The 21,510-nt window shown below is 39.6% G+C and overlaps 1 protein-coding gene across 1 annotated transcript; it reads left to right on the top strand.

Moving 5' to 3' along the window:
• Positions 1-1,315: 1,315 nt before the first annotated feature.
• LOC126381472 (uncharacterized) lies at positions 1,316-17,455 on the top strand. The gene is made up of 2 exons (XM_050030956.1): positions 1,316-1,688; positions 17,451-17,455. Exons 1-2 carry the CDS (start codon positions 1,316-1,318, stop codon positions 17,453-17,455), a joined length of 378 nt encoding a protein of 125 aa, XP_049886913.1.
• The last annotated feature ends 4,055 nt before the right edge of the window (positions 17,456-21,510 follow it).

Genomic DNA, 21,510 nt, shown 5'->3' with positions numbered 1-21,510 from the left:
GTTTTCTTTCATTTAAGTGTTTGTTACCCACGACGGAACGGAGCAGGTATTTGACCTCGTCAGTTATCATGGATAACAATTGCGAAGTACTCTTCCCTCTTTGAAAACCGAATTGTTTCGCGTTAATGATACGAAATCGTTTATCTCGCGCCCAAAGTATTTCTCGATAATTTTGTCTATACAAGATAATATAGTAATTGGCCTGTAGTTGTTGGTGTCTGTATAACTTCCTTTTTTATGTATATGGCGAATTATGCCAATTTTTAGCGCATTTGGATATAACGACTTTGTTATACAGGCGTTAATGAAGTGTGTTAATTAATACAGGAGCTATTTGTTTCGAAATTAATTTGATATGTTTAGCGCGAATTTAGTCGTAGCCGGGGCTTTTTTATCATCTAGGTTGATTAATATTTTATATAGTATTTCTTCTCTAATTTTGTTTAATTTTAACGTTACATTGGGCGCGTTAATATACGATCTCTCATCCAGCAACGGTTCGTTACAGTTGTGCATAACATTTTTTACGTTAGTGTTGAAATCGTTGGAAAATTTATTTGTCAAGTTCTTAGGGCTTAATTTGAATGATCTAAGGATTATGTCATCTATTGCCTTTGTAGGTACACATGTGTATGTATACAGCAAATGCATGCGGTGACGTAACCGCGCTTGCAATAGCCCATCACCTATATAGCGATAATTATATGTCTTAATAAAATGTATGTAATAGTTAGTTCTTGCTATACTGAAATACAGTGCAGACGTATTTACATGTTTTATTTACTGGACCTTCGATTAGAGATAAAGAGTTGGATATTTGGACTATTGATCAATCAATATATTAACTCTAAAGTGGTGACCCCGTGGAACATTTTGTTGGTAAAATCAGTGCAGTGAAACTTTTTGTGCACGTTGGCGATTTCGATATAGCAAGAACTCACGTGGCGTGCCGGAAATAAGGAGTGACATCATCATGAATCCTCCAACACCAACACCATCAGCGGTTCCTACAACACCACCACCGGTTCCTATGGCGATGTTGGAGCAGATCACGGTGACGTCCAGAATCCCGGACTTCTGGCCTGACATGCCACGGGCATGGTTCCGGAGAATGGAAGCCACGATAAATCAGCAGAAGTTGTCAGATTTATCGAAGTATGATCTTGTCATAACCAAGTTGGACAAGGAGGTCATAGCTCAGGTGTCAGATATTTTGGACCACCCTCCGGACACTGATAAATAAGCTCTGAAAGAGCGATTATTAACTATGTTCGAAGAGTCTGCCAGTAGACAGGTGCAAAAGTTAATTGGAGAAATGGAGCTGGGAGACCAGCGTCCATCCCAGCTGCTAAGGCGGATGCGTGAGCTAGCCAGAGATAAAGTGCCAGATGACACGCTTAAACTGTTGTGGCAGCCACACCTACCAGCGTCGGTTCGAGCAATATTGGCGGTGACTCCTTCAAAGGACCTGGATGCGTTAGCGACGGTGGCGGATAAAGTGATGGAGAGTACGGGACTGGCGCACATTGCGGAAATTAAATCGACGACGCCGTCCGAGACATCGACCGCCGGACAGGGCGACGGGAACCAGATTTTGGGTGAATTAGCCAAGATCAGCGTTAGGCTGGAAAAGTTGGAACGTGGTAGACCGAAGCAGCGACAAGAGAATCGAAATTATAGATCAGGAAGTAACGGCAGATCGCAGAGTATCAAGAGAAAAAGTGCAAATTGGTTGTGTTTTTACCATTTCCGATACCGGGAGAAGGCAAAAAAATGCGTAAAACCGTGTAATTGGAACAACGGTAACCGTGGAGCTACGGGAAACTAAATGTGGTGCAGCCGATGGCGGCGGGACCCTGCACTATCCACAACCGCCTTATAGTTTGTGACCGGAATTCAGGTATGAGATTTTTAATTGATACGGGAGCAAATGTATCCGTGTTACCAGTTGATAAGACAACAGTGCATAAATATAAAAGTGATAAGTGGCATTATAAGCTATATGCGGCCAATGGTACAGTCATCGAGACATACGGCACCAAAACCTTAACCTTAGATTTAAGTTTACGGCGTAATTATACGTGGACTTTTATTCTAGCTGATGTTAAGCAGCCCATTATTGGCGCTGACCTTCTATTACATCATAAATTGCTTGTTGATCTGAGTGGGCGAAAGCTTGTGGACCAAACGACTAATTTGTGTGTTATGATGTGTTAGGCTCAATTGTGTTGTGGAATGGAACATCATTAAGCACGATCGACTGTAATAATACGTATTCGGATTTACTCGCAAAATTCCCTGAAATCACTAAGCCAGTTTCATTTAAGGAGAAGCCTCCTCATTCGGTGTGTCATTATATTGAGACCTCCGAACCCCTTGTGTATGCGCGGACTAGACCATTAGCACCCGAGAGTTACAATAAGGTTAAGGAGGAGTTCAGGCGGATGCAGGAATTGGGTATTTGCAGGCCATCTAATAAAATAAAATAAAAAATCGTTTATTACCTCCACAACATAATAGTAATAAGTTACATTTTGACTTATTTAACATATGTTTGTGGAGGCTGGAGCGTAAACTAGGTTACCCTGTACTATAGGCTCCAGGCCTCCACCTCCAGAAAAAATATGGATACTAGGGAGTATGTTTCTGCATAGAATAATTATGTTTAGCAAACTGAGCAATAAACGCGAAAAGAAAGAAAAAAAAAGAATATTAATAAAAAAAAATATCAGAGTTTAAGTAAAATATTAAAGTAAGTGTGAGTAAGTGTGTGTGTATGTTTGTGTGTGGGTGTGTATATATGTGTGTGTGCGAGTGTGTGTGTTTGTGTTAACATGAGTGCGTGTGTGAATGTGTGTGTGTCTGTGAGTGTGTGTGAGCGAATGCATGTGCGCGGAGGGGCGATTTAAGTTACCAATGCAGCCCTACGTCGTGTATGGACTTGGGATCGGAAAGGTATGAAGTACACTAGCCACTGCATTGGATGAGTCAAACCAAGGTTTGTAGAAGTAATTCAACTTCATCATAGTTTATAGATAGTAACCAGGAAGTTACACTTTTTTTACAGCGAATGTAATTTAATGGGTAAATATTATTATCTTTATTACACTTATTGTACAAATGGGAGCCCAAAAAACCATAGAAGTTATGAGAAAATTTAGTTTTATGCGGCTCAGTGGTACAAACAATATCAGATCGCCTTTTTGTTAAATGCATAGGATCGAAGGTTATTTGGGCATGTTTCTTTAAAATTGCTTGAAGAACAAATAATTTACGGACTGATAAGACTTGCCATTCATCATACAGTTGTGTAGTAGGGTGGAAATAAGACTGAAAGGAGGCAACTTTCAACACCGCACGTTGAGCAATTTCTGCACTTTTAAGGGTCGTTTTGTGAGTGCCTCCCCAAACAACGATACAATAGGAGATGATTGATTGACAGATTGCAAAATACACCATTCTAATAACTTCAGTGTCAGCTATATTTCGGAGACATTTGAAAAAATAAATAAGTTTTCTTACTCGTTTAGATAAAGTATTTATATGCACTTTAAAGTTTAGATTGTGGTCAAGATGAATACCTAAGTATTTAATAGTGTCTATTTTTTGCAAAGGTGGACACAAGCAATTAGAATTAGTATTTGAACAGTTGTGCGCGATCAGATTGAATTCATCAGAAGCTTTAACAAGGTTTTTTATTTTAAAGGACATGTATTTGGTCTTGTCGGTATTAATAGTTAAAAGGTTAACACGTAGCCAGGACAAAATTTCATTCAGACCGATTTGGGCTGTTTGGTATACCTCTTCCCAAGTTGGTGAGCGAAATATTAGAGCCGTGTCATCAGCAAATGAAATTATTTTGCCATTTGTGAGCCGAAATTGGCACAAATCGTTGATGAAAATTAAAAATAATTTGGGACCAAGTATACTTCCTTGGGGTACCCCGTAAGTGATCGGCAAATCACCACTCTCAAGATCATCAATCTTCACAACCTGTCTTCGGTTGCTTAGGTAACTTTCAAAAAGTTTTAGCTGGAGTCCTCTAATTCCTAGACGTTCCAGTTTATGAAGAAGTAATGGGATAGAAATAGAGTCAAACGCTTTTGCGAGATCTAAAAATATAGATATACATTTATCACCCGCATCGAGACCCTCAACAACAAAGTCGACAAGTTCACCAACCGCATCAGATGTTGACCTAGCTTTCCTGAAGCCAAACTGTTGGGAAGACAAAAGATTGTTATCTTCCAGGTATTTAGTAAGTCTACCATTCATTATGCGTTCAAGTATCTTAGATAGGGCCGGGAGAATAGAGATTGGGCGATAATTTGAGTTACAAGATCTGTCACCGGATTTGAAGATTGGTTTGACGACTGCCTTCTTAAATACGTCAGGAAAAACTCCTTTAGATATACTAAGTCTACAAACATGGGCATGTAAGGGGCTCCAAACGACACCTTTCGGAGCCCAAGCCAACCTCGCCTGCACGCGGTACATCCTGCTATTCAACGAAAGAGGCTCTGGCGACCCACCAACACGCACTGGACCAGCGCGGTGGGCTTATGGTCCAAACCCCCCCCAATATGACCTCAACACATAAAAAACGGCCCCCAGTCCCCGGCAGCCCCGTTGTCCGTGGCTACGGTAGCGGCTACGGTAACGGCGGGGCAGGGGGTGCGAAGAATCTCCGGGCTGGATTCGGCTACCACCAACGACGACTGTACCTGGCAACATACAACACGTGCACACTGAGGACCGACGAGAAGCTTACCGAGTTGGAAGAATCTATCAGCAAGTTACACTGGGATGTCATCGGGTTGTCTGAAGTCCGAAGAAAGGGCGAGGACACGATAACTCTGGGCTCCGGTAACTTGCTGTACTTCCGGGAGGGCGAACAACTGTCCATGGGTGGTGTCGGGTTTATCGTCCACAAGTCCCTAGTCAACAACGTGTTGACCATCGGTAGTGTTTCGAGCAGGGTAGCGTACCTGGTACTCAGAATATCATCGCGATATTCGCTGACTGTCATCCAGGTATACGCTCCGACCTCGGGACACCATGATGAAGAAGTGGAGACTATGTATGAGGAGATTTCTAAAGCCATGCATAGCCATAAAAGCCACTACACGATTGTGATGGGGGACTTTAATGCACAGTTGGGGAAACGTTGCGGTAACGAGCTGAGAGTGGGGCAATTTGGATTTGGGGTCCGGAACACCAGAGGCGGGATGCTTGCGGACTTTATGGAGAAGGAGAACCTCTATATGATGAACTCCTTCTTCAGGAAGCCCGCGACCCGCAAATGGACCTGGATAAGTCCCAATGGCAGGTATAAAAATGAGATCGATTTTATCATGTCGACGAAAAAGCACATATTCAATGATGTCTCTGTGATCAATGCCGTTAAGACGGGAAGCGATCACCGCATGGTAAGAGGCACATTGAATATCAATATCAAGCTAGAAAGATCGCGACTGATAAAATCCACGCTCCGACCGGCGCCAGCCCAGATCCAAAACCCCGAGCGCTTTCAGCTCGAGCTTCAAAACCGCTTCGAGTACCTTGAGAACTGCGCAGACGTGGACGATATAAACGACCTGATGGTGGATGCTGTCCGTACGGTAGGTTCTAAACACTTTAGAACCCGCCGTACCAAAACGCAGAAACTCTCCGCACACACACTCGAACTCATGGATAAGAGACACGAAATGAGGCTGCAGGACTCAGCGGATGTCGTACGTTATAGACAACTTAATAGACAGATCTCGAAGTCTTTGACGAGCGACCTTCGCCAATTTAATACTAAACGTATTAAAGAGGCTATAGAGCGGAACAAGGGCTCCAAGGTGTTCGCAAAAGATCTGTCTATTGGGCAAAGTCAACTAGCGAGACTGAAAACTGAGGACGGCAGAATCATTTCGTCGACTCCCGAAATCCTGAGAGAGATTGAGAGTTTCTATAGACAGCTATATTCCACGAAAACATCAGGCGAAAGCATGGCTCGAGACCCTCGAGCCAAGCTTACCCGACACTACACTGAAGATATCCCGGACGTCAGCCTGTACGAGATTAGGATGGCCCTCAAACAACTCAAAAACAACAAAGCGGCAGGAGATGACGGAATCACAGCAGAACTTCTGAGAGCGGGCGGAACGCCAATACTTAAAGTCCTCCAGAGGCTCTTCAATTCCGTCATATTTCAGGGCAAAACGCCGAGGGCATGGAGCGGAAGCGAGGTGATCTTGTTCTTCAAGAAAGGGGATAAAGCCCTACTGAAGAACTACAGACCTATCTCGCTTCTGAGCCATGTCTACAAGTTGTTTTCGAGGGTCATTACGAATCGTCTCGCTTGCAGGTTTGACGACTTCCAGCCTCCCGAACAAGCCGGTTTCCGAAAAGGCTTTAGCACCATAGACCACATCCATACGCTGCGGCAGGTTATACAGAAGACCGAAGAGTATAATTTGCCACTTTGCTTGGCGTTTGTGGACTATGAGAAAGCCTTTGATTCGATCGAGACCTGGGCTGTGTTGCAGTCTCTTCAGAGGTGCCAAGTGGACCATAGGTACATCGAGGTGCTAAGGGACCTCTACCAAAATGCCACTATGTCAGTTCGAGTACAGAACCAGAGCTCTAATCCGATCCAACTGCAGCGAGGAGTGAGACAGGGAGATGTCATCTCTCCGAAACTGTTCACTGCTGCATTGGAGGATATTTTTAAGCTTCTGGACTGGAAAGGATTTGGCATCAACATCAACGGCGAGTACCTGACGCACCTTCGATTTGCCGATGATATAGTCCTAATGGCTGAGACCCTGGAAGACCTGAACACCATGCTCGAGCATCTCAGTAACGCATCCCAACGAGTGGGTCTTAGCATGAACATGGCAAAGACAAAAATTATGGCCAACGACCATGTCGCACCCACTCCAGTTCAGGTTGGGAACGTTACACTCGAAGTTGTAGACCAGTACATTTACCTAGGACAAATAATCCAGTTAGGTAAGTCCAACTTCGAGAAAGAGATCTCTCGTCGGATCCAACTCGGATGGGCAGCGTTCGGGAAGCTGCGGAATATCTTCTCGTCCAGAATACCTCAGTGTCTCAAGACGAAAGTCTTTGACCAGTGCGTGTTGCCAGTGATGACCTACGGCAGTGAGACGTGGCCGCTTACTATGGGTCTCGTGAGGAGGCTCGGTGTCGCTCAGCGGGCAATGGAGAGAGCTATGCTCGGTATTTCCCTGCTGGATCGAATCAGAAATGAGGAGATCCGCAGGAGAACTAAAGTCACCGACATAGCTCGGAGAATTGCAAAGTTGAAGTGGCAGTGGGCAGGACACATAGCGAGGAGAACCGATGGCCGATGGGGCGGAAAGGTTCTGGAGTGGCGACCACGTGTCGGACGACGCTCAGTGGGTAGGCCCGCTACAAGGTGGACCGACGATCTGGTGAAGGTCGCGGGAAGCCGCTGGATGCGGGCAGCGCAGGACCGATCGTCGTGGAGATCCTTGGGGGAGGCCTATGCCCAGCAGTGGGCGTCATACGGCTGATGATGATGATGACAAACATGGGCAATTACAGGCACTAGTATATAAGAGTAATCTTTAAGAAACTTGGGCGATATACCATCCCATCCGGTTGCACAGCTACTTTTTAAGGATAGAATCAGTTTTTCGATTTCTTCATGATCTGTGTCGTAAAGTACAAATGAGTAAGGGGTGCTTGTTTGTAAACCAGGGTCGTAAGTAGAGGTATTACACTGAATTCGTTCAGCCAACGATTTACCAACGCTAACAAAGTATTCATTAGTCTTGTTTAACGCATCCAAAGGACAACTGGAAGAAGAAAGAAGGCTGCTAGCGGTATCCTTATGTTTAGCCATATTGGTACTACTCTGAATAACATTCCAGAGCCTCTTTCTGTCGGAACCAGCTTCCATTAACTCCTTCTTTTGAAACTCGTGTTTAAGTTTTTAAACGGTTTTATTTAGCTCACCCCGTTTGTTTTATTCTTGGGTCAAATTTAGTAATTCAAATTTCACCCTCTTCCTGTCAACCGATTAATCTGAAATTTTGTATACACTTTGGATTTTGGTGACAATACAATTATGTTTATTCATTATCATAATAAATCCAAGATGGCGGCCGCTACAAAATGGCGGATAACGTAGGTTTTATCAATCCTATCAATATGGGTATCAAATGAAAGTGCTCAACCAGTAGAATACAATGTACTATATAAAATTAAAATCCAAGATGGCGGCCTCTACAAAATGGCGGATAACTTAGGTTTTATCAATCCCATCAACATGGGTATCAAATGAAAGGTCTCAACAAGTAGAATACAATTTACTATGCAAAATTAAACGGTTTTATATTTAGCTCACCCCGTTTGTTTTATTTATTCTTGGGTCAAATTTAGTAATTCAAATTTCACCCTCTTCCTGTCAACCGATTAATCTGAAATTTTGTATACACTTTGGATTTTGGTGACAATACAATTATAATAATTCATTATCATTATAAATCCAAGATGGCGGCCGCTACAAAATGGCGGATAACGTAGGTTTTATCAATCCCATCAATATGAGTATCAAATGAAAGGGCTCAACAAGCAGAATACAATATACTAAAAAAAAATTAAATCCAAGATGGCGGCCGCTACAAAATGGCGGATAACGTAGGTTTTATCAATCCGTCGGATAACGTAGGTTTTATCAATCCCATCAATATGGGTATCAAATGAAAGGGCTCAACAAGCAGAATACAATATATTAAAAAAAAATTAAATCCAAGATGGCGGCCGCTACAAAATGGCGGATAACGTAGGTTTTATCAATCCCATCAATATGGGTATCAAATGAAAGGGCTTAACAAGCAGAATACAATATACTAAAAAAAATTAAATCCAAGATGGCGGCCGCTACAAAATGGCGGATAACGTTGGTTTTATCAATCCTATCAATATGGGTATCAAATGAAAGTGCTCAACCAGTAGAATACAATGTACTATACAAAATTAAAATCCAAGATGGCGGCCTCTACAAAATGGCGGATAACTTAGGTTTTATCAATCCCATCAACATGAGTATCAAATGAAAGGTCTCAACAAGTAGAATACAATTTACTATGCAAAATTGAAATCTAAGATGGCCGCCGCTACCAAATGGCTTATAACAATTTTTTATCAATCCCACCAATATGGGTATCAAATAAAAGGGCTTGACAAGAAGAATACAGTGCACTATACAACCTCAATATTTAAGATGGGCGCAGCCACTAAATGGCGTATAATAATAAGATTAAAATTTAGAAATTGAATCTGGGATGACGGCTGAAAGAAGAATGTTGCCTTTAATACTATCATGGGCTTCTACAATACATAAAATGCAGGGCAGCACTGTGGATCACGCAGTCGTATACTTAGGTGCGAAACTGTTTGAAGAAGGTCAAGCCTACGTGGCTCTTAGTATAGTAAGATCTTTGCAGGGACTACGTATAGAGGAGTTGGACTGCAATAAACTAACGGGCACGAAACCTTGCAATAATGAAGCACTAAATGAATTAAACAGAATGCGAAATAAAAACTAAAAACTAGAAAATAAAAATAGGTAAAAAAACTTTTTAAGTTAAACGGTTTTATGTTAAACATACATTGCAATGTTTAAGCTAAATGTACTAAAAACCAAAAAATAATAAAATAGATACAGTCGTGGGAATTATAAACATATGCATAGACTAGACTAAAATAAAACCGTGGGGCACGTCAATTGTCTACAATCGTTGATTAAAATGTTTGTTTTGTAATGTTACACTATAATTAGGCAGTTGTTCAACCGACAACGATGGACGTGTGATAAGTAGGGCTAGAATGTGTTATTATTTTTTGGTTTTTAGTACATTTAGCTTAAACATTGCAATGTATGTTTAACATAAAACCGTTTAACTTAAAAAGTTTTTTTACCTATTTTTATTTTCTAGTTTTTTTTAGAATGCCATTACAAAAATTTCTGTACCTCTTATAGGTAATGCATAATATATGGTTATTAGGATTTTCTCTTAATTTTATGTGCATTCTATTCCTGTTTCGCATGCATCTCACCATACCCACAGTGATCCAAGGTTTAAGAATTTTACATCGCCTGGGAGGTCTTAAAGTTCTGGTGTTCATGACCAACGCATTACTAAGTGAAGTAACGAGTAGGCTAGCTGCAGTGTTTGGATCGTTGCTCATTAACACAGGACCAAAATCCAAGGACTCCATTGTGAGTCTGAGAGATGGATAATCTATTTTCTTAAGGATGACGGGAGGACATTTTGGAGCTTTTAACTCAATGCAGAATAGAACAGCAACGTGATCCGTTATGGGAGATTCAATTACAAAAGTGCTACTGGTTTTATTGGATTTCAAAATTACATGATCCAGGCAAGTATTGATTCTGGTGGGAAATGTATACGTGGGTAACATCTTCTGAGTAGCAAGAAAAAGTAGATAGTCATCAGAGAATTCCTCAGTACTATTGGGTGTTATATCTATGTTAATGTCGCCTGCAATAATTATATTTTGGAACGATGATAAAGTGTTAAGGACACTACATAACGAAGTCAAAAACTCTGGAACATTACGCTTGAAACAGTAGGGTCGGTAAATACCTAAAATGGCTGTGTGTTTGCCAATTTTTATTACAAGGCAGTTTGTTTCCGGGAAGACAGGCTCGATTACAAAGTACTTGATTGAACGCTTGACAAAGATGATGACACCGTCATTACGGTTATAGTTCTCAGTCGTAAAATGAGTACAATAGTTATCTATGGGCGGAATGGATTCACTTGAAGACGCTAAAAAGCATTCGGAAAGAACTATGATGTCGGGCTCAAAGTTAAGTCTAGTAAAAAGAACAGTTAGAGCATCAAAATTCTTATGAACGCTACGAATATTCTGACAAAGTATTTTCATTACTTTGTGTGGGTTTGATAGAATAGAGTCAGAGGACACATCCTCGGCTGTACAGGTTTTAGCGTCTGAAATTTTAAAGTTATCGATATTATTAATTAACATATTTACATCCGCGAATTTGAATCTAAAATGTAGGCGTGAGCGGAATCTTGAGAGACAAAGAATAAAAAGTTTAAGAGGGCATGCGTGATGAATGTAAGTGATTGGGTGTAGAAAGTGTAATTATATGTGGGTGTATGTAACAGTGTGTGTGTATGTGTGTAAAGTGTGGGTGTATGCAACAGTTTGTGTGTATGTGTATATAGTGTGTATGTTGTACATAGTGTGAAAATATTAATTAGAACATTTAAAAAATGAGATTGAAATACTAGTCACAGTTCCTTCTTGAGCATCTGTATCTGTTCTTCGCTTTTTATTAGGATCGCATTTTGTCCATCACTTTTTCTAAGATAGATATTTCCGCCAGCAGTCCAGCAATACTTGAAGCCATGATCGGTTTTGAGTGCCTTGGCCAAGTAAAGTAAGCGTCTTCCCTTGGATGTAAGATATTCCGATATATTAATAATTTCAACATGTCCATCGAATCCGAGATCTGATGAAGTAAGTGATTTCGCAGTGGTTTTGTATCTGTTTCGGGCGGCTTGCAGTACTACATCCTTAGTGATGGTGCTAGAGAATTCCACAACAATGGAGGATGTACGGTTCTCTTTTTTACTGGGGAGGCGATAAATATCCCTGCAATCCGCGGTTTCAACCTTCAGATGTAGTCTTTGAGTCAAATTCAAAAAGTGATGATATAGATCTTCTTTAGATTCTTTAGAGGCCTTTGGAACATTTCTTATTTCGATACTCGTTTTCAGAAGCGCTTTCTCCAGAATATCACATTTACTATCGATTTTTGAAATTTCGATTAATAGCTGTTTCCGGTCCGCATCAAGCCGCTTAATAGTGTTTTGAACAGTTTCCACCCGCGCTGATATATCGGTGATAGATTTCTCTATTTCAGTATTAGTAGTCTGGATGGTAACATTCTGATTTTTTATGAATGAAATTTGCGCTTCAATAGCATCTAGACGCGCGGTTTGTCTCTTTTCGAAACTTTCCAACATCGACTTAAACATAACCTCAAGACTGGAACAACTTGGATTCACCGACGACGATGACTCGTTATCTACATGCGATCTGGGGCTGGAGCGGTTTCTCTTTTTATCACGCAAAGTAACATTCATATCGCACCCCCCGTGGAAAAACGCAGTAAGTGGACTAGCGACATTTTTTTTTTATTGCACCATTCAATTCAGCGTACACGAATACACCTTCTCACAAATTTTCATTACGATATCAGTAAAAATGAAGAAAATATTACAAAAATAATGAAATTGTGCAACATTCATAAAAATATTTTTCCCCCATAATAAGAAAGTAAGTATAAATACATGATTTTTTTTTCTAATTTTCCCATATCGTCGCTGGAAATTTCAATTGCTGTAAGGGACATTTGGCCAAATTTTTTTTATTGCATTATTCGATAGAGCTTGTTTTTCTCCATCGATTGATACATTTGAAATACCAATAGCTCTCATATTTTTTATTTTATTAACGATTGAATTTTCTGATATTTTTGAATAAAACGGCGTAAAGGACCCAAGATTTTGAAAGTATGACGTATAGCACAATTTTTTTTTACTTAAGTGATGTAAGGGTCTTGATTTATAAAAAAGTTATTTAAATTATGACAATGTCTTTTACGACACTAAAGCTAACATGAAATTATAACAAATAATATTGATATAGGGACGTAAGTAACTGTGGTTATTTATTTTGTCATTTATGTCTACACGTATTAACACGACGTAACTAGCAATGAGTCCGCTGTCTTAAAAATATTGTAGTTTTATATTTACCATACAACCTAAACTGGTATACTAATTATTATTCTTTCATTTAGAAATAAACAAAGATAGAACTTCGCTTAAGACCTTATTACACTACTCAACTCTTTCGCCGTACATTTTATGCCTACGCCCACGTGTACGTGCACCGAATCCCCTCCACACCCTTTTTTTGACGTGACTTATGTTGATTTGCCGCAGATGGCATTAACTACTTGGCCGGAAAAATGGCGAGCGCTGAAGGCTCTCACCCGGTACAACGTTTAAGAGAACAGGTCTGAAGGTGCCCAGTTGGGCGCGAACCTCGGCTCAGGGCTGAGGTCAGGTCTGAGAGGAAAAATATTTGAAGAAATTAATCGACTCTAGTGGGTCGATAGCGATTAAGCGCTGCTTGAGGGAAGTCGTCGACCACGCCGGTGGGGTCGGTATCGGGGTCCTGAAGTGTTTGGAGTCGCGAGCTGATTGGCTGCAACTATGACTAGAGTAATCGTGTCGTCGGGATCGTATATTACGTCCTTCGGACGCCGATACTTTTCAGTACCGTCCCTAAGCTGGATGTATTCAGAAGCCGCAACTACCAAAGGATTTGGGTGGTGCGGAGCAGAATCGAAAAAAGTTTTGAAGCTAATTTGAGCCATTCGGCAATGGTTGGCAGACTTAGGTCAATGTGCAGATTTTCATTTCGAAGGAACTACGGAGCTCCCGTGGCTTTCCGCATGAAACGATTTTGTATTACCTGTAGGCAGTGGATTTGAGAGGGTCTCGCGTGAGCAAAAACTACCCCTGCATAGGTCATGATCGGAAGGATGCAATTTACTACGCTTGTTAAGGAGACAATGAAGACGGCCCATTACACACGCGGCGCGATCGCGCACACGTTTGATATGGGCCTTGAAAGGAAGACGTCCATCTAAGACTACGCCGAGATATTTGACTTGCTTCTCCCAAGGGATCGGCTTGCCAAACATCTTGATGACTTTAAGTTAACGGCGTGACCGTGGCGTGTTATAATAGCCCTTTGAAAAGTACACCGCTGCACTTTTTTCCGGTTTTACCTCGATTCTCCATTTGCGAAACCACTTGCCCAAGGCCGCGCGTTGGAGAATTCCGGTCATCATAACTCGACCACGGCCCGAAGAATAGATGGCTGTATCATCCGCAAATAAAGCTAGTTCGGTCTTAGGGGATTTGGGAATGTCACTAGTATACCATGAAAATAGTAAAGGAGAGGACGGAGCCTTGTGGCATTCCCTACCCGTACCCGCTCGCGGGTTCGCGACCCACGGTAATGGCTCGGCTCCTCAGTTGCGTTCACAGTGGTTGTGTTCAAGCGCCATCAGAGTAGGACACGTTTTGTTTAGAATTCAAATCGAAGGGGCGATACTTTTTAATGATGCCGAAAGCTAAAAAGAAAAATGTGTCTGTGAAGTGCGATTCTGTCAATTCTGTCGTATGTTGTTCTCAATCTGATAACCTAAGACTATAGGTAATTTACCTGCATTTCAACAACACTAGATACAATAAGTTTAAAATGACACAAATGTTTAATAAGTATGTGTTTTTTAATTTGCCTATTATTAAAAATCGGCAAACATATTCAAGCACATGGTGTTTAGATGTCTCAAAGTAAAATTCAACTATAATTTCAATAAATATAAGTGATTTTAACCAATTGTTGTGAATTTTTACAGACCTTTACTTCAATATTTTACCAAAATATTTAAAAAACTGACCTTTACAACCCAAAAATACACAAAATATTAAAAAATCTGACTTTTACAACCCAAAAATGCAAAAAAAAATTTTTACCTAATATTTGTAAGGGAAGTTTTTTAAATAACACAAGGGCGTAAGGGTTAGTAACTTTCTTATTTTGCTAGTTATTAAAGTAATTCTATTTTTAAGTGGTAGACAAGAAAATTCTAAGAATTATGGTATTTAACGTGTTTCAATACGTTTAGAATGACGAAAGTTATGAGACTTTAAGTATCAAGAAATGTTTTTTGTTTCTCCTGAAAACCTGTCATTTGTCCCTTACGTCAATTGAAATTTCCAGCGACGATATAGTAAAGTCATAATAACACTTACGTCGATTTTACACGAATGTTTTTTAGGATGGTCGAGTCGTAAGTAAACGTACTGACATGTTTCACGACATTATACGACACGACAATGGTTGTACGTCTAGTTACTTCGTTCTTTCACGAATCTTGTAGCGTTACTTTTTGGTGTAACTCCAGCTACTTGCCTATTCTGCGAATCTTTTAGCGTAACGGTTTGGTGTAAATATAAATACGTAGTTTTTGCAAGCAAGGTTTGATATTACTATTACGTTATTTCAATTAACTTCATTTTTCGATGACATATTTTACACTATACTCTTCGTATTATATGAATACAACTCTTTTAAAGGCAATAATTTGAATCATTTGTCGTGTTATTCTAATTACCTACAAATATGATAGCGCGACAGCGAAATATTGAAAATCTAAATATTATGTTAACTGTAAACAACACGTGCGGCTAGCAAACAAACAACACCTGCACTTGTTTACGACACACGTGCAAGGTACGGTAGTGGGGACAACCCTTATAAGACGGCGAGTCGCACGAGTTGTACCATTCTTGTGTCGAACTCCGTACAGAGAACATCCAATAAAAGTAACCCGTGACAGTGAACCATTGTTTAACTGGCGCTATGCGTCCTCCACAAAGGTCACTGTTACCTTGGGATCAGAGTATAATATTCTTACTTTAACATCAGAAGTAGAGGATCGTCCTGCTGCCCACCCATTATATTGAAAAAGACGGCCACAAAGGATGAAACTAAATTTCAAATACTCGTATTATCCTGATAAGATAATAATCGTGGATGGAGTCAGGATCGAGGATAATGGTGCCTACCTGCATTTGAATACTATTGTTACGGTGAGTCGTTTTCATACTGGAACTTTATTGTTATTGACTTCATTGCTGGGTGTATTTTAATTTTTAATAATGAGGAAATTGATTTCAAATTAACTTGGAAAGTACTATTTCTCTTTATTTTAAAACAAAATTGACGAGACATATTCCCGCAATACGTGTCAATCATAATTCAAACCGCGTTTTCAAATCGGTTTTCATCATCGTCAAATCTTGGTATTTTGGTCTAAAAATGTTTTGAATTGGTGCAGACACGCTAACGCTGCGTGGTTTAAGCTGTATTTTCTCACTCCAAGCAATAAAGAAATGAACTTTCGTTAAATTACAACGTGATTTGTAATCTACCGTCATTAATAAAATAATCTTTATAAACCGATTGAAAGAGTCATGTGAATGTGATAATACACCTAGTTATTTTGTTTCATGTGACCACTGCTACATGACGACGAGTGAATGACAAACGGCGAAGGCGTTACAGCATGGCACAGTCTGAGAGTGGCAGCCGTGCCGCGTGTGTGCCGTGTGGTGGTGACTTCGTGGCAGCATATTGTATACTAAGCTGGCGCTTGATTGCCGATAACCGCCATTTCTTTTAATAGATTATCAGAATGACCGAACAATCTTCAGAAAGCAAGAAACGTTTCGATTCCAAATGTGCTAAAGTAAAATTATTTCATCCAGGAGACTTTGTGCTTTGTAAAGATACCCAATGGTCTAATAACAAGCTAGGTCCTAAATATTTAGGGCCATATCAAATTGTAAAAATTATTGGCAATGATCGATACGAAATACAAAGTCCTGGCCAAAAAAATACTACAATAGCTCATGAACATCTCAGATTAATACCAAACCTGAATTTAGAATGATCCGTGATAGCAGTTTTCAAGAAATAAAAAAAAAATGGTTGTAAAGGTCACTTGTCAAAACAAGCCACAAAATAGCCTCTGAGTTCATCGAATATTTCTGAGACTGGAACTGCTGCTAATCCAAGCAACTAAAGCCTCTGAGTTTGGCAAACGTCCCTTTCACCATGATGTTGTTGAAACAAGCTATATTTTCGGCCGCTGAGTTTGTCAACTGAACCTTCAGCCAGAACAAGCTTATAAAAATTTAAGCCTCTGAGTCTAGCGAAAAGTAAAATCACCAGAAGCAACAACCAACAAATATCAAAAACAAGCCACAAAATAGCCTCTGAGGTCATCGAATATTTCTGAGACTGGAACTGCTGCTAATCCAAGCAACTAAAGCCTCTGAGTTTGGCAAACGTCCCTTTCACCGTGATGTTGTTGAAACAAGCTATATTTTTGGCCGCTGAGTTTGTCAACTGAACTTTCAACCAGAACAAGCTTATAAAATTTAAGCCTCTGAGTCTGGCGAAAAGTAAAAACTATTTGGTTGATTAACATCTTCACCCATTTTAATCCGATCTTTGAACAAATAACGGACTAGGAAACTATTATTTTTTAATTTGTGAGATCGTATCAATGGAACGATATAGACTTACAACTGGGCGTAACAATGCAATTTAAAGAATGAAACGATTATTATTGAATTTGCCAATTGTAGGCTCGTGTCGATGCACCGATATAGACTTACAACAACTGACTTAACAGCACAAATACTTAGTTACAAATTGAATATGCTACTACAGTGAACTAAAAGATACCCTTGTTTCAGAATAAACGCAAGCTCAGAGCACGAGCTGCCTATCAGTATGGCCGTGATAGCGCGACAGCGAAATATTGAAAATCTAAATATTATGTTAACTGTAAACAACACGTGCGGCTAGCAAACAAACAACACCTGCACTTGTTTACGACACACGTGCAAGGTACGGTAGTGGGGACAACCCTTATAAGACGGCGAGCCGCACGAGTTGTACCATTCTTGTGTCGAACTCCGTACAGAGAACATCCAATAAAAGTAACCCGTGACAGTGAACCATTGTTTAACTGGCGCTATGCGTCCTCCACAAAGGTCACTGTTACCTTGGGATCAGAGTATAATATTCTTACTCTAACAAATATGTACTACTTATTAATGTCCTAAATAAATATACTTAGTTATCACTAGCGTAAATCTCTACGTTTTATTTGGTTACTGTACTTACGCCGCGCCGGCGATATTAGAGAGGTATTACATCTATCCACCAATTTTTTGTCAATCTCGACTTTTTATTCAACCAAAAATCGACCCTATTATTACTGTACTGTGATCGTTATTTGTAGGGTCGTATGCTGATCGTGGTTTTACCACGGTAAAACAAATATCACCCATAGACAAAATTATTGCCGACGAAGTTTATAAAAAAACGACCTTATTAATATTTCACTGTGATCGTTATTTGTAGAGTGAAAGCTGATTGTCTATTTGTGATCGTGGTTTTACCACGGTATTCCGTCAGTCAGCATACGACCCTACAAATAACGATCGCATTGTAGTAATAATAAGGTCGATTTTTGTTAGAATAAAAAGTCATGATTGACGAATGTTGGATAGATGTAATAATTATCTCTCTATTTAATTTGTTCATGGTGGCTACTCGAAGCGTGCATATCTTTGTGTGGAAGTAAAAAACCCAAGGATTATACGTATGCTCAACTTGGACAAAATCAAAGATGGTGAGTAATTTACTTATAAATAGACTAGCTAGATTTTAGGTAAGTACCTATTACCTTACCTACTTAGTATATTACTATTTATTAGACTATTAATATTATAAATATTTTGTTTTGTAAGGTTTACACAGAAGCATCAACTGTAGTATTTCGGCGTGGTTGTGAATAATCTACCTAGTTATATAAGTTAACTTTTGCAAAAACTCCCTTGATTTTGTTGTTATTTGTTCGCTTGAGTTTGATATGCATTTTATTATTAACGCATTGGTACTAACCTTCTATTTAATACCTAAATAACGATAAAATATCTAGGTTTGTGTCTAATTATTAGGGTGATTTGGTAATGGGTCCTTTTTATTTCTTAACGTCCATTATGTACCTACCTACAAACAATGTATTTAAACCATTGTTACAATTAACAGATTCCACTAATACTGCAACCCAATCCAGTACAACCCAGTGGAAGAATGACCAGAAATGCAAAAATATTTCAAGAAACTATGGGATATTTTCTCGTCGTAGTCAACATGAGACACATTCTCTTCAAGGTTCGTATGTACCTATCCGTATCCTACTAAAGTCGAGTAAACTTCTCCTTCTCTCATGTGGGTTGAGACAATTGACTGACCTCATCTACCCTGGTATCAGGGTTACTACGGAGCCGCCATAGGTCCTTGACATGCCTCATGTAACGACGACACACCTGCATACTTATTTAAGCCGCAACCGACTGCCTAACATGCCCTCCGACGCACAGATCATCTTACTTTTGGGCAATCCGGTAACCAGACTGCAATGTCCTAGTGATTTCGCCGCTCGGCTGCGTTATGGGTGTCACTTTGAGTACTTATGTATGTCGGTAATTAAGAAATAGTACTAATATTAAAATTAATATTAGTACTATTTCTGATTTACGACTTGGCCGGGAAGATAAGCAGCTGAAAACGTTCCATGTTTTGTATGCCGGAATATCCTTTCAGTATTTGTATTCTAGATTGATATAGGTATTTACCTACTAACCTGGAAGCGGCGCGTGGTAAAGTTTCTCTGAAATAGTCAGTGCCTGTGTATTTGTGGTATAATTATTCTGTTATTTTCCTCTTATCATAACAACCACAAATATTTTTGATTTGCTTAATGTAGTTTTTTCTAGAGTTATCTCTTATGCAAACCAACTGGCTTTTATGGGGTTTTAGCCAAGTTGCAAACGATTAAGTACGTAAAACGACAGTGATAGTGATTTGAGAGATTGACATGTAATCACATACATTTTTATCACTGACACTGTCGCTTTTTTGGATACGTTGGAAAATTGGCTCATCTCTAAGCTTACTATAATAGGTATTAATGGTTATTTTTCTTTTTAGTAATTTGTTATCATACTTAATAGTTTTTTATATTTTAAAACAAATTAGAATAAACACTTAATTTAACACTGATTTTATTTATTTCAATATACAGGCCCAAAAGTTCACGTTCAAAATGAAAAATTTGATAGAGGGGCTCATTAGCCACCAGAAACACCCCCATGTATGTTCAGCGATTATTTACGGTTTAGGAGATCTGACCCATTTTACACCTTTTTCTTGATTTTCTATCTTACTTCAGAAATCATCATTTTGTCGCTATCCCTTTTTTAATAATTCAATTTTTTTCTTTCTAATTTCTAATTATTTTGCTTCATAACTATACCTAAGGATGTGTATCGCTAGGTAAACAGTCGAATGAAAGATAAAAAGTCATTGGAAGTTGGAATTCAAAGTGAGAATTCGTCTAAATTGTTACAGTTGTTAAAACTTCGCCGAAGAATAATAAACACATGAGATTGTCATGAACCCTGAAAGTGTTTTTAAAAACTGTTCCATTTAATAGGCTTTTAGACACATCCAAAAAAGTACCCTTAATAGGGTCATCATCATCAGCCGTATGACGCCCACTGCTGGGCATAGGCCTCTCCCAAGGATCTCCACGACGATCGGTCCTGCGCTGCCCGCATCCAGCGGCTTCCCGCGACCTCCTGGGCATAAAACTAAGTAATTAGCCCTCAAAGATTTTAAGACAGAAAGATTTTATTTTAGTATCTCATAGTATGTATGTAGTAACGGTTTGGGGATACCCAAACTTTTTCCTTCATTACAATATGAATACCAAAAGTGACTGCAAGTTTTGTCTTCAGACTGTTGCTATGTCTACCCTGTTAGCGATTATGAGCGTGATTTTTTTTACCCACGACGGAACGGAGCAGGTATATGCGTTTAGGGTGAGAGATGTTTGTGTGTGCGTTTGTGCAAAGAAATGTTATTAATTATCTTCTAAACTAATAATCCGATTTTGATGCGGTTTTCAATAACGGGTTTGTGTTTGATGAGTTCATGTTATTAGACAAGTGTCATGTCTGTAACTCACTAGGGGGCGCCACAATATTAGTGTTTAGAACAAATATTATCCGAAACGCCTGTTCAATTTATAATAGCAATTTATTTGCAATAGTTTTTATTAGTTAATTGTTTTTGACAGGCGTTTTTTTTTCCGGTTCCATTGATTACACGTAATTACGTCGAACACGGTGCTGTTTCATTGCTACCTAAATCCCTTAAAAATCAGTAAAAAGGCATTGACATGCCTTTTTGCCTGATGGCATATTCATGGTCCTTCGAGCCAGATTTCAGAGAAGATCCCAGATCACAATCAATAAATTGTAGATAAATTAATACGAAGTGATTGGCGAAGATTAAAGAAAAATCAAGATCGACTATAAGTGGCACGTGGATTGTGTGGTCAAGTGAATCAAATTCATCCAATTAATCCTCATTTAATTCATAAAGTTGAACCCATCACTCAATAATCAGGTAGTATTAAGTAAACAGCCTCCGTGGTCTAGTGGTTAGAGCGTTAGGCTCACGATCTGGTGTTCCGGGTTCGATTCCCGATGGGGACATTGTCGAAATCACTTTGTGAGACTGTCCTTTGTTTGATAAGGACTTTTCAGGCTTGAATCACCTGATTGTCCGAAAAAGTAAGATGATTCTGTGCTTCGGAGGGCACGTTAAGCCGTTGGTCCCGGCTATTAGCCGTAAAAACACCTCCACCAACCCGCAGTGGAGCAGCGTGATGGAGTA

The sequence above is a fragment of the Pectinophora gossypiella genome, unplaced genomic scaffold (assembly GCF_024362695.1).
Source record: "Pectinophora gossypiella unplaced genomic scaffold, ilPecGoss1.1 Pgos_56, whole genome shotgun sequence".
NCBI lineage: Eukaryota > Metazoa > Arthropoda > Insecta > Lepidoptera > Gelechiidae > Pectinophora > Pectinophora gossypiella.
The sequence above is the reverse complement of the archived record's forward strand: the minus strand, read 5'-3'. Positions and strand labels throughout refer to the sequence as shown.